Source organism: Haemaphysalis longicornis, unplaced genomic scaffold (genome assembly GCF_048455015.1).
Source record: "Haemaphysalis longicornis isolate Haplotype H1 unplaced genomic scaffold, Haemaphysalis longicornis Haplotype H1 scaffold_9, whole genome shotgun sequence".
Lineage (NCBI taxonomy): Eukaryota > Metazoa > Arthropoda > Arachnida > Ixodida > Ixodidae > Haemaphysalis > Haemaphysalis longicornis.
In genome coordinates, this window is record NW_027526460.1 from 55,403,085 (window position 1) to 55,416,791 (window position 13,707).

The following is a 13,707-nucleotide window of genomic DNA, read 5'->3' on the forward strand; positions in this document are numbered from 1 at the left end:
CGTATTGATGTCTTTACGGTTTAATAAACAAGTAGACAAAAAAAATACTTAGCACGCATAAGCTAAACTGCTGGCTGCTGCCAGGCAGATGCGCAAGGGAAAGAAATCATTTTAATGGAATGAAAGGAACTTCCTCCCTCCCTCATTCAAATCTTTCTACGTGTGAGAATTTCAGTGATAAACGCTCTGGTTTGTAGCACCTATAGAACACGTTACTGTTAACATAGAAAAAAAATAACAGCATTGGCATGGCTTTCTGTCTATGACCAGCCTATTTTACGATGTAGCTCTGAAAGATCAAACCAGTGTTAGTCTTAAGCTTGATAGGAAGCGTGCAGTCAAGGTCGAATGCATAGTACAGCAACACAAAGTGTACAAACGTGTCGTGAATTTGAGTCACAAGCCCAGACACCAACAGAAATATTAAGAGTTCATGTACAGCTTCTTCTCTATATAACAACCCCTTCCTTTGGCATGCATTTAAATGAATTCCCAGACAACAAACCTTTCTACGCATCAGGAAGAACACTTTCCGGCAGTGATTAGCTGCAAATGACAGCTCGGGTAGCATTCTGAAGCCCGATTGCAATTGCACCCAAACTTAGATACCCACCCACTCACAGCCTTAAATATTAGCGCCGAGGTGCAATGACCACAAGGACTGAACGTCTAATAAGGTGCTCTCAGTCCAACCTTGCCCCACATTTCTTCTGTTCAAACGTGAGCGCATGCGCCGCCTTACCAAGTCTCCAAACTCGTTCATGGCGAGCTTGTACGAGACTTCATTGTTGGCGTACTTCGCGTTGTGCCTCGCAATCTTCAGCCTGTTCTCCATGTAGATCTTCATCCTGTAGTACTCTTCTGTTTCCGACTGGTACTCCTTCCCTGCACGCATCGATGTGAACACAGTCAACGACACGAAGCTTCAATGCACATACCACGATATTGAATCTCCCCACGTCATGCTTGCTTGTAAGGCACGTGCGAATTCCCTTTGCAGGCTGCCATGGCTACACCACACTTTACAATGTTATACACAAGGTGTCTAGTTAGTAAACATACAAGCGATTCTTTCACTACCTTCTTATCCCAAACATCCAAGGCGTAAACCAGAGAAGGGTTTTGTAAAACTTGCTAGTCATTACTGCTTTGGTGAAGTAAAGGCAGTTCGTGCCGCTGAACAACTAACCATAGGCCCCACATAACTGTGCGCCAACAAAAGCTACAAATTCTTGGAATGAACTCCAGACAACTTCAAATCTCAGGATAGGATGTGACAAAAGAAAAAAAAAAAAACTAAAAATCAAAGAAGGCGGTCAGTTGCAAATTCAGACTGACGTAATGCGAAAACGTCCAGGGCAGACACCCAGCTCGGGTATATCTGCGAAATAGTACACCAAGTGCAAACAGGCCAAAAAAATAAGATTAGGCGGGATCTTAGTCGTCTCAAGTTCGTGTTTATCTTATAGCCTGCTCATGCAAGTTGGGCTCCAGGTGCCCCTTTATGGAGCAGGCTTCTTCATTTTCTGCCAAGACAGTTCAACTCGGTTTCAGAAGAATGAGGAGTTCTCAAGGAAGAGGGCCACTTATTCATGTAGTAGAGGCATTACAGTTGGAATAGCTTAATTTTGCTCCCTCATATCCTGAACAACGGTGGGGATTGCTCAATTTCACATTTTTTCGTTGTTCATACTGTGCAAGGCATGGAAGCAGTGGAAACAATACAGTTCCCCACCTCTACAGATTAAGCTAACTCATTGAACTTCATGCTGTAGAAGTGTCTACATAGCCACAATAAGTAAGTTCTGCATCTTGAATGCAAGGTACTGGCCTCCAAGTCATTCCACGAGGGGCTTTTGTCTCGTGTACTTCGGAGATGGTGAACAGCAGATTGACTACGAAGATTGACTACCCTCCTGTGGATGGCCTTGCCCGAGTCTTCCACAGTACAAATGCACTCAACTTAGAACTCTTGAGGAGCACCTTGGCACACATTTTTATGGCCTTCCTGCCACTGGATGTACACACTGTACAGCCTCTCTTCGTGCTCATCTCTATCTATAGGGGTTATACAACCTTGCTGACAATCACAGATGCATGCCATGGTCAACTAACACTAGTAGCCTGATGAACCCACTGAGCTACGTTCGTCGCATAGCCCACCAAAGTTGCTTCACATGGTTATCCCTGCACATTACTCTCCTATTTCGTGGGCAGTTTCAGTGATAAGTGAGCCAACTTTAAATCTCTTCAGCATCAAATTAATGCTGTAAAATTCCAACAACAATTGGCTCAATAACAGCCGAGTCATCCTGTGAAGCAGGCATTAAAAGAGAGCGCTGCCACTTCTTTTTCTACTTGTCGGAAAAGTTCAAAGTTTAGACATCAAATTATGGACAAACTACATCTCACACTAGGATTCAGCATATTTCATTCAAATCAAATTGGTTTGTGGGCCTACGGCAATGTTGGCAACTAATACAAATCGGCACCATTTTCAAAATGAAGTGCGGGCCACATCATGGATGAATGGTCAAGATAATTCGAAGTACCGTGCAGTGCCTTGAATGCCGACCATTCTGCTCCGACCAGTTCTTGATGGGAAACGGCCGCAGCACTCACGACCAGGCAGGCCAAGATGGTAAGACCCCGCATGTTGAAAAAACAATCCTGGAAAATAATGAACGCCGTCGTCAGACCAAACATCCTCGTGAGACTAGATTCGCGGTATCATTATTCGTCCAAGTATAACCACTGTTCAGTGAAATTATTTGTCATAAAAACTACATGAAACTTTTAACAGCAATTGTCAAAAATAACACCCCACAACCAATGGAGGAAGATATGCCACAACCGATGCAAAGCGCGCCTCATGACTGCAACTTTTTGAGCGTGCCACAGTTGCTTCAGTCAGCGATAAGTTGATTACCACGTTCCGCGCATACGAATTTTAAATTGACCGCCCGAAGCAAAATACGAGCTCACACCTCCGTCGGACAGAAAACAAAACGGAACAAAGGAAGCAAGTCATGTGACAAACAGCTGGGCAACCTGGGTGACGTAACGCGCGCATGCTGTACAGCGCTACGATTTCAAGCAGCACATCTTCCACCAAGTTGTCGATCGACTGAAACACCGAGATCGGGGACGTTATTTCACCCGCCCACCGCATGAAACGGCGCGTCGAGAGGCCCCGGATCACACCAGCGTACCACTGTGGCAATGCAGTTAATAAAAGTCAAGGCAATAAAAGTCTCGGGCTGGTTTCAGTGGCCTTTGTAGAATCGAAGTCAAGACATACAAAGCTTTTAACCAGGGAAAGGAACCACGCATTGCATTACTCTGTGCGGAGCCTTTGTAGAATCGAAGACAAGACATACAAAGCTTTTAACCAGGGGAAGGTACCACGCATTGCATTAAAACATAAGCCGCGTCCATACGCGAAAAACACGAAGGCTCTAAGCAGAGCAAAGATATGTCGGCGCTATACAGTGGTACTTACACAGTGAAAGCCCGACGATCAACTGAACAGCCCCCGTCAACCGAACCACGCTCCGATCGTTACTCGGCCAAGTCCGCTGCCTTGCCCTTCTTATCTCGGAACGGCCCCTTTCTTCTCAGTGGTGCTCAGGACCACGTGATGGCGACCTCCTCTGCGCCCTTTCGTCACGTGAGGAGCAGAGAGAGGGGGCATGTGAGTCAGGGAAGATGGAGAGTGGGCGGTACTCCCCCCGGGTGTTTGCTTCGTCGAAGCTCCATCTTCGCGGGACAGCGGTGATTTGTTGTTGATTTTGCAGTTTCCTCTTGGCACGCGGACGCTTGCAATACGCGAGCTTGCGGAAGGCCGACGGCCTTCTTGCCTTTCTCGTTAGGAGCTCCCCCCCGCGCTCAGTGAACGGCGAGTCCGTATCAGTTGTGGCGGCAGCTAACGACGGGTCATATGTGCACTTTTCAGTGTGTCAGACCGGGAAAGCGAGCAAGAGGAGACGCGTCATAAAACAACGGGCAAAAGTTCAGATAATGTACAGATAATGTGCGTCTAAAACTTGAGGGACAAAGACAACTAGGGATGTTTATTGTTCGTTGATTGAAAAGTAATTTAGCTTGAGGCAGCACGTGGGAGCAAAAGGGCGCACACGGACTAGGGAAATATTATTGTTAATCAGCGCGTCAATACGGCGGCATTGGTCCCGACGGCGCTACCCATAGCCCGGGCCCTCCCTTTTGCAAACTAAGTCGTTCAAGCATCAAGGGCGCAGCACGTTTGAAATGGCGCCGATCTCGGGAGTTTCCAGCACAAAGAAATGCAGCGTTCAACTGTTCAATGATCATCGCTCATCAATCACAATATAATGGACAAATCGCTAGAGGCTGCTGCAATCATCCTTCCCATTAGACACATTGCATAATCCACATTGTATATGTATTCTGCACGCATAATACACTGGTTGAATATCCTCCTAATCCCCCTCACCCCCAATGTAATGCCCTCCCTGGTCCTTAGGGTATGACAATAGATCAAATAAACAAATAAATATAACGGACAAATCGTTATAGGCTGCTGCAATCATCCTTCTCATCACTAACACCATTTCCCTATTTCTTACGGAGGAAAAAAAATCACAACCCCTACGATCCATGGAGATGGATTTATACAGTACTGCTATACTCGCTTTGCACAAATTGACAAGTATAACGCGTTTTTTTTGTGTGTGTGTGTGTGTGTGTGTGTGTGTGTGTGTGTGTGTGTGTGTGTGTGTGTGTGTGTGTGTGTGTGTGTGTGTGTGTGTGTGTGTGTGTGTGTGTGTGCGTGTGTGTGTGTGTGTGTGTGTGTGTGTGTGCGTGCGTGCGTGTGTGTGTGTGTGTGTGTGTGTGCGTGCGTGCGTGCGTGTGTGTGTGTGTGTGTGTGTGTGTGTGTGTGTGTGTGTGTGTGTGTGTGTGTGTGTGTGTGTGTGTGTGTGTGTGTGTGTGTGTGTGTGTGTGGATACATCGACGGCAGTAACGAAAGATTACGGCTGAGGTACCGTGGACAGCTTCGCTTCTAGAACTAGAAGAGCCAACAACCATTCGTAGGGGTCAAAAAATGCAAACTGTAGCAATATTCTCGGCTGACAGTTTTCAAGTGCGCATTCATTGCTCATTGACGCGCATGTCAAAAGCACGTGCAGCAAAGAATTCGATTCTCCAGCGTCGGCTGCTGGACGGGACGGGGTGCTAATGATGTCAGTCATTATGGTTAAGAAGGTTGGAAGTAAACGCACAGGCGAGATAGCAGTTGTCTGCAGTGCGCCTCAATGGGCTCGGCAACCTGGAGAGCGTGATCGATCGCCTCCTCTTTTAAACGACTTGTGGCTTCTCGGGAACGGAACAAGGACTGGACGCTTCGCAGTTCTGGTCCTAGCGTGTACAACTTAAAGATTGGACGTTTGGTAGCACTAAGCGACAGTTTCACAGAAGGGATAGTGACGTCTAACAGCACCAAAATCAAAAGCCTTAGAGCTGTCAGCTGTAGCCTGTATGGGTGAAATAAATATATAGGTCTTTAGGGATTGTGCAAAAGTGATATGCCCCTATACCCAGGGCCAGCGAAGAACACGTGATGCACCAAGATGGCAAGCCGGGCGAGTTGGTATTGGTTCATGGTGATAGAAAATAACCAGCGCAAGAAAGACGAGGACGAGGAAGGTAACAGACACAGCGATGGCAAAATTGAGAAAAGAATGGCGGCGGGACGAGTTTTCAGGGAGGCTTCGCGGTCCCCTCAAACGTTCTCTGGGGTCCGCGGACCCCCATTTGAGAACCACTGAGCTACAACATGCTCGACGTACGCCTCCATGTCAGCAACGGCTAATGCTTCAAAACTAAAGACAGGCGCTTAAACGCACTCTTTTTACCTTATTGATTTGTCTGTGTCGCCGATACAAGCCAATTCGCATATTATATAGTATCATTATTATAGTATAGTATAGTGTCATTTTGGCGCTTAACCTGCAACTTCTTCGTTTGCTTGGGCCAGAAAACACCGCCTACATCACCGCACTTGTATACATAAACACAATACACGTGCGTTTTTTTTTTGTTTTTTTTTTATAAATTCACTGTCCATTCTTAACATGTGGAAATATGCGACTGAGGAAGCACTTTTCCAATTGCTTCCCTCCACCACAGAAAAAGAAAATCTGTGCATGACTTTGGTGTTTGGAGCGCAAATCCCTAAGAATGAAGGACCAATTGGGAGGTCTTCGTTACGCCGACTGTTCCACTCGCTCAACGAACGCACGCAACTAAACTAATTCGCTATAACGAATTGTCCCTCCCTAATAACAAATATCTCTGGACAATAAACTAGCTTCGTTATAAGTAATACTTCGTTAAAAGGGGGAATAACTTCTTCTCAGTGCACTCCGGCAGGGACATTAAAACACTTCGAATGAAAAGAGATTTCGAATAAAGCGAGTTCATTGTAACGAGGGTTCGCCATACTTCAACTCGGTGGGGTTCGCCCCTCGTGGGGTGCGGAAGATTTCACGGCTCATCCGGTTTAACCTAGGCACAGTTGGGCTACTTCAGAGTGCAGTTCTTCGGTTTCCGATTTCAGTCTCATCGAAGTGGTCTGGCCTGTGTGCCTTGCATGCGCCACCGCGATGAATATGGGTCAAGGTCGGCTAGGATGAGAAGTGACCACAGGGCGCAGGCAGCTTGAAAACTCAGAAACCCTGCATGCTAGCTGCCGGTCGTTTGCAGGCTTTTTACAAAAAGCAGGGTATATACCCCCGCTTTCTTTTTGTTGTAGTTGTTGTTTCCTGTGGAAAGGGAGAGGAAAAACTCTCGCTTTTTGTTTGCCCTTGTAAGCACTGTTTGGCAGACATTTTCTCCACATTTACTAACCACGCCCCAGTATCCTGGGAAATATACCATTTTTCTAGAGGTATGCAAAGACAATTGTTGTAACTTTCGTTTTTTGTCGACTCAAGGAAAATCTAGTCAAGAGGCAACATGTAAACTAACGTATTGGCCACCACCAGTCATTCAGCAGTATTGCACGATGGTCAGGAACGCAAACCCCCCCCCTCCCCCCCCCCCCCCCCCCCCCCCCCCCCAAAAAAAAAAAAGTCCCGGGTCATCTTCACTAACGTGAAACCTGGGGAGGGGCGAAGCATGAAGTGTATAAGTGCATTCTTGGCGCCTTGGCGTTTTTGCCAACGGAGATGAAACCGTTGGGAGGTAGAGGTATACAGCTTTGTTGTAAAAGTCTCTTGTCTTTGAAGCACGAAGCTTTAAACCATCGGTTGCCAGCATTTTAATAAAGTTATTCCTATCCTATCCTATCCTATCCTATCCTATCCTATCCTATCCTATCCTATCCTATCCTATCATCTCTAGCGCGAGGCGTAAACGAGTGTCCCGGTGTTTTAGTACCGTGACTACATGATACGACGAACGATGACGACTACAGGAGACGCCAACAGCCCCAGCCCCTAACCTATGGAGTTTCGCCCCTTAAGGGGGGGGGAGGGGGGGGCGACGTGGTTGCCGGACTGTGCTTTTGCGGAAGAACGGCCTGCCGCAAAAAAAAAAAAAATACATACAGAAATTTCGAAAATTGCTTATTAAAGCGTAAGCGTTCTTCCTACGCTCTTTCTTTTCATTATCTTCTTTCCACAAAAAAAAAATGCACATTTAAACTATTACTACGATTCAACTGGTTAACTGCGCGATTGGCGCATCGTCACGGTTAAGTTTCCGGTTTCGGTTAATTTTCTCGGCGTTTCTTTTTCTTTCTGTTTTCGCCGTGTGAAGGCGGTATAACATACACATATTTAATTTATTTCTTTACTTCATTTTTGTTACTTTTAATCTTTCTCATTCTTGCAAGGGTTTTTTTTTTCGGTTTTTAATTTCCTCCGTCCAGTTATCTCCCCTCCACAGGTCTACCTTCGCCAACTATTCCCTGGTGACCAGCCGAAGCTGGTCCTCCAGGGTGGGGCTGGACAGCAAGATCTCCAGTCGCTCGCTAGGGGAAACGGTGGAGTTATTAGGTGGAGGAAATGGGGATGGGCGTTGGGTGTTCTTGGCTTAAATCGCAGTCTCCGACCGCGCGGCGAAGAGTTGGCGCTGCGGTCGTGTGCATAATAGGGGTCATAATAGGGAGTTAATAGGGAGCTGTCCTCCTACTGATGGGAGGGGGCGAGGGAAGGACCCTGATTGCATCTGTAGATGCATGACTTGCTCTTCCCGTGTGAGCTGAGTCTGGGGCAGAAAGTCTTTGTTTATCCTCTTGATGCTAGGCCACTATCTCTCTGTAACTGACCATTGGTTGACTTCTAGCCTCCTGCACAACCGCTTCCCAGTACGGTAAACAAGCTGATCGCCCTCCGCCGAGGGATGGGAACCTGGCTGCACGGAGACGTTTTGTCTCGCAGTACTCGAAGCGCCCGCCGGGACACCCAGCCCGACTGGACGTTCCTGGGCGCGCCTGCTGCGAGTCTGGGACCACATGCCTGGAAGGGTGAGGGCTAGGGCAGTCGCCAACTCTTCCACTTCCTCCGCGTCCGCGACTTGAAACAATGTGGTGGTCGTCATCTCCCTCGTGGTTGTCACCACCGCCACCGATCCCCAGTAGCCGGGTCTGCAGGCGGTGGGCACCAGATCCCCCCGGCGTTCCTGGCTGACCGAACTCCCGGTGGTGGGTTCTACTTGAAGGGCTCTGGAATGACGCTTTCGCCGGTGTCTTCTTGTACAGCCACGTGCGCGTACAGCACCGCCTCACCAGACATCGCTCGGGGCACGCACGAGCACGCTTCGCGCGCTCGTCAGCGATCTGTGCGCAGATGACCTTTTTAGAGGTAATGGAAGGCAAGGGTGACAAGCATCGACACGCCGTATTTTGCATTTTTGTGACCGTTGTCGATTCATCTGTACGTCCGTCCGTCGCGGAATCTCCGTCATCATTACTGTAATCATGATCACTAAGCAAGGATTGAGGCACAGAATGAGGAGTGGCGTCACCATCCCCACCCTCGAATTCCCCTGCATGCACCGTTCGACTGCGCTTGTACCGCTTGAACATTTCAAAGAAATGGGAACTGGACCAAAGGCTTTTTCCGTCTGGCTGAAGGCGTCCCACTTTATAAGAATGTTTGTGGTATGAGGTTTGTCTCTCTTATACATGCTCCACAAAGGTTCCGCAGATACTTTTATCTTACCCTCCATGCCTCAGTGTTTGTTTATTAAAAACGCTTCGACAAGCTCCATGCATTCGCCGTTCGCGGTGCCACAAATTGGAGTGCTCGAAAGTGTGTGTGTGAGGCGTCGACACCTGCTTTCACGCTTGTGGAATTTTCTTCGTCAATAAACAGCTGCCGGTGCTGTGAGTGTACACTTATATTCACGGCACACTAATCTCGCGTTTACATTTTAGGGCCTTCTTAACCTCTCCGTGTTTCAGTGAGTGTACGTTTGGTTCGCAACCTCCGTTCAGCCGAACTTACAAGGCCCCTGCTCCCGCGACAGATTCCCACACTGAGCAGGTGTTCCTCGTGTAGGTTGCGCCCACCCGATCACACTGCGTAGCCGCAGCGCACTAAACTCAGGTGTAGTGCACTGTGTCTGCAATTCCGCGCTAAACGTATACCGAATTCGAGTCTGCGGCCGCGACGCGCGAAATCAGATCGCACCGTCAAAACAGGCGCGCTGCAGCTGGCTGCGTGACTCGTCGTTCTTTGACGTTGAGAATTTCGCCTGGGCTCATCGTTAGCGCCGGCCGGCAGGGAGCCTATTGTTTACTCTGAGCTCAGGTGTCAGCGACGCCAGAAGAGAAACGCGGCTTCTGGCCAAATGCACGCGCGAACACGCCCCTTCCTGCAAGCCTGTCAGCCTCGCGTACTACCTGTACGGATGCTGCAAATAAACGCCAAAACTACGTTTGTTGGGCTCATTAGCCTTCACCTCTACTCCCTAACTCAAATGAGAGACGGCTTAACGCTGCATTTGTTTGCAGGCAAAGCACCATGCTGCGACAGGAAGAAAAAAAAACAATATTAAAGCAATACCGCAAGTTGGGCTAGTTGGTGTATGATTGAAAACTTCAAAGCGCACAAAAAACGGGGACAGACAGGAGCGACACGCTCAAGCGCTTACTTGCAGATGAACTCGTAGGGAACTGGTCGAGGCCTACTTTATCAAGGGACATAATAAGAAGTGTGCAAGCAAATCGGTACCATGTTTGTCTAATCTATGATTTGTGTTCATGTATAAATTTTGTGTTTTTTCAATAAACGGGTATTTTCGAGTAAGCGATTGTGTGTGTCGCTCTTCTATGTCCCCGTTTTTTGGGCGCTTTGAAGTTTTCAAACAATATTAATAAGATTTAACCCTTTCGGCACTGGTGGCGCCAATTGACGCCGTCACATTGTAGTTCCTCTAGCGCATAGAGAACCAAAACCAAAACGGCTAGTTTTGGGGGAAATTGATATCACTGTTGTTTCATTTTAGTGGAGCTACTCGCTACAAAAAAGAAAAATCTCCGGTGAAGTCGGAATTACGACAATGAGGCTAAAAAAAAAAATGGCCGCCTCAGTTTTATTCCCAAGCTTGTCAATCTCTAAATACGTGCCCCCAAGTGGATTCATTAAAAATGTTGGGCCTCACCCATACCCGCAAGGAATCTGCTGTTCATCAACTTCAAATGCTTCACTCCCAGATCTCTCAGGTCTCCCACCTCCGCAAGCGCGTTTCTTAAACGCAAGCAAGGCCTCAAAGAGCCTCACCTAGCTTCTCCACATTGTGAACTCTTTCGCGACATCTCGCATCCTGTACAGTATACCGTACTTTCGCCTCTCAGTTGTCCAGACAAACCGCCTTGAAGGAGCCTTACGAGCCCCCTCTATCGTTTGGCACTGGAGGTACCTCATTATGCCGCCAAACGAGGCGTTTTAGCCCTGGGCATCCACAATACTCTCGATTAACGGATCGCAACTCTACTTCAGGCCCAGCTCGAACGCTTAATGCTCTCTACTTCAGGTCGGACACCCCCCACTCTCTTTAACTACCCAACAGACAACCTTCCCCCACATCTCTCCCGAACCTCCTCCCTGGTCCTTCTTCCCCAATCTAGTGATTGAAAATATTCCTCGCCCCATGCATCCTGCTCACAACATGGTCCGCATGGAACAGCACACAAAAACATTGAACGAACGCATCAATTGGCTTAAACTGAATGGCGCGGCAAGCTGCTTCACGGACGTCAGTTTTGACTCCGCTACTAAAGACGGCGCTATCACCCTCCATAGCCCTGCCCATGTAGTCATAACGATTAGGAAAATGTGGAAAAGTGATGTCCTTTCTATACACAAAAGTTTTAATTGCCAGATGTATTAATTAATTGCTTCATTAATAAATATGTTATTACTTTTACTTCCAGCTCTATTTTTTGTTTGTGGGCTTATGGGACCCTAAAATTTAAGAAAACACACCGAAAACACTTTTACTTGAAAAAAAAAAAAAAACAGGGCCGAAAGGGTTAAGGAATCCGGCGTCGTCAACCACCGTTCGTCGTCGTCGCCGTCGTGACAATCAGCATTATCATCGTTGTCGCTGTTCAGTTCACCGCATGATGAAGGCCAATGCTAATGGTTTCCAGCCATTCCTGTCCCACGCAAACATCATATTCGGCTAGTGAAATATTCAGATAATTGTGGGCAGTAACTTTTCTCTGGGGATTTTTTTTTATCTCAGATGTCCACGAGGTTTAGCTGTTTTCCTCCACGTGTATTCGAGTGCCAGTTGCGGTTCTTCAATTACCAGTTTTTCGATTTCAGCTCTCACGGCAAGTGTCTTTACGGGATTAATTAATTATATGCTTCGCATCCCCCGAAAAACCTTCCGAGGAATCTCCTCTAATTTTTTATTACATATTAAATTCCATAGTTTTAACAGCTCCACTCTTCTGCCTTAGCCATTTCATTTCCCGTGTTTACTCCGTAACGTCCGGAAAAAAGCAGCCGAACCATAGCGTTTCGAGAGCAGTATCGGTGCGTATAATTCTCCACGGGTCAGTGACTCTAGCGATAAGCTCCGCGATCTGGCAGAATTCTCTGCGATTGCCGACGTGTCGACTTTCCACGATTTCACTTCGGCAAAAGGCGAGAGGCCCGTGCTGTCGACCGACGAAAAGCCACGTGCGTCTAAGACGAGCGCGGGAAATATCATCATCGTTCCGACTACAGTTCGAGCACTCACCCGGCACCTCCTCTGCCAGACTAGATGGAACAGGGGTGTACAACACGGCCAAACAGTAGATAGAGGCGCACCGCATGAACCAACTAAGCCGCCTAGCCAAAACTACCCCCGGCAAACACCTCCTTCAACGCCTACAGCTCAATGCGCCTAGCTATTATTACATACCCAAAACTCCCCATACCTATGGACACCCACGCCTGCCTCTAAGTGCGTCCCCTACCCCGCAATATGCTCCCTCATATTCACCAGCGCCGCAGAGAGCAGCCAGCCAAAGCCTTAGCAGAAGGCTACCCCATACGGCCTGCCACGGTGTACGTAGATGCCACCGAGTACCGTCAAAAGAACCCTGTTAACTCGCTCACGATCCGTACCTCGGAACCTGCAACGGCGGAAGAGGCGGTAATCGCACTAGCCCTGTCGCACCGGCCAACCCCTGAATATTATCGGGTTCGAAAACAGCCATTCGAAATTTTGCTGCGGGTGCCATCTCACCGCAGGCCCCTAAAACTTCTCATGCAAAATCCACCCACCATCCAAGTAGAACTGATCTGGAATTCTTTTCACACTGGGCTTGGAGGCAATAAGGCGGATCATGCGCTCGAGCCGGCCAGACGGCCCGAGCGCTCACCTTCCGGGCATACCCCAGCCCCATGGCTTCCCACGGAGCCAGGTCAGCTCGCGACAGCCTCTGGGGCTACCACGAGATCACCACGTATTAACGCCTCTCTCGCCTCCGATACCCCCTTCCCTTCCGTCCACCGTTCCCTCAGCTACACGGAAGAACAGCTCTGGAGACTCCTACAAAACAATCTACCCAACACGCCTCCCTATTCTCCCCTCTCAACTGCACACCATGCGACACGAAGGTCACCGTACAGCACCACATGTGGGCCTGTCCCGACGACCCCTTACCCCCAATCACTCCTCCGGAGCTATAGGAGGAGGTGCTGGGCTGCTCTGACCTGTCGACGCGACAAGCCCTGAAGCCTTGAAGGACAGAGCAGCCAAGTTTGCTGAGCAGCTGCGGCTGCTGGCCACCGGCCCCGCCTAACAGGGCCCGATTTGAATACAGTGACTCTCTCTCTCTCTCTCTCTCTCTCTCTCTCTCTCTCTCTCTCTCTCTCTCTCTCTCTCTCTCTCTCTCTCTCTCGGACCCATGGATGACTCATAAACTCAAGTCTCTGAATCAAGGCCTTGGTGCTGCGATTCACAATACAGTAGACTCTCGATAAACGGTACTTCAAGGGACCGGAAAAAATTAGTTCCGTTTAACAGGAGTTCCGTTTACTGAGAGAGATGTTCTAAGGTGCAAATTTATGTGCGTACACACTTCTAAGGGCATTTCATGGAACTCTAACCACTAGAAAGTGACTGTAGCGGATAGTTTTCAGAAAGCAAGAAAACTACAAGAAGCGTAAGCACAGCATTCACAAAGTTGATTTGGCAACAATGAGTCGCTGTGCACTA

General features: G+C 48.3%; 1 protein-coding gene across 2 annotated transcripts in view; it reads right to left on the reverse strand.

The window, feature by feature from the left end:
* Nucleotides 1-13,707, reverse strand: part of LOC144151330 (procathepsin L-like) — a 217,570-nt gene that overhangs the window by 10,502 nt on the left and 193,361 nt on the right. Inside the window, exons 1-3 of one of the 2 annotated variants that reach the window (XM_077682339.1) lie at nt 3,503-3,657; nt 2,553-2,670; nt 743-885 (exon numbers count right to left, since the gene is read on the reverse strand). In XM_077682339.1, coding sequence (XP_077538465.1) covers nt 743-885; nt 2,553-2,655 — 246 coding nt within the window. In that variant the 5' untranslated portion in view covers nt 2,656-2,670; nt 3,503-3,657. Of the gene's footprint in view, nt 1-742; nt 886-2,552; nt 2,671-3,502; nt 3,658-13,707 lie in introns of those variants that run through there. The other variant, XM_077682340.1, reaches the window with a different exon arrangement.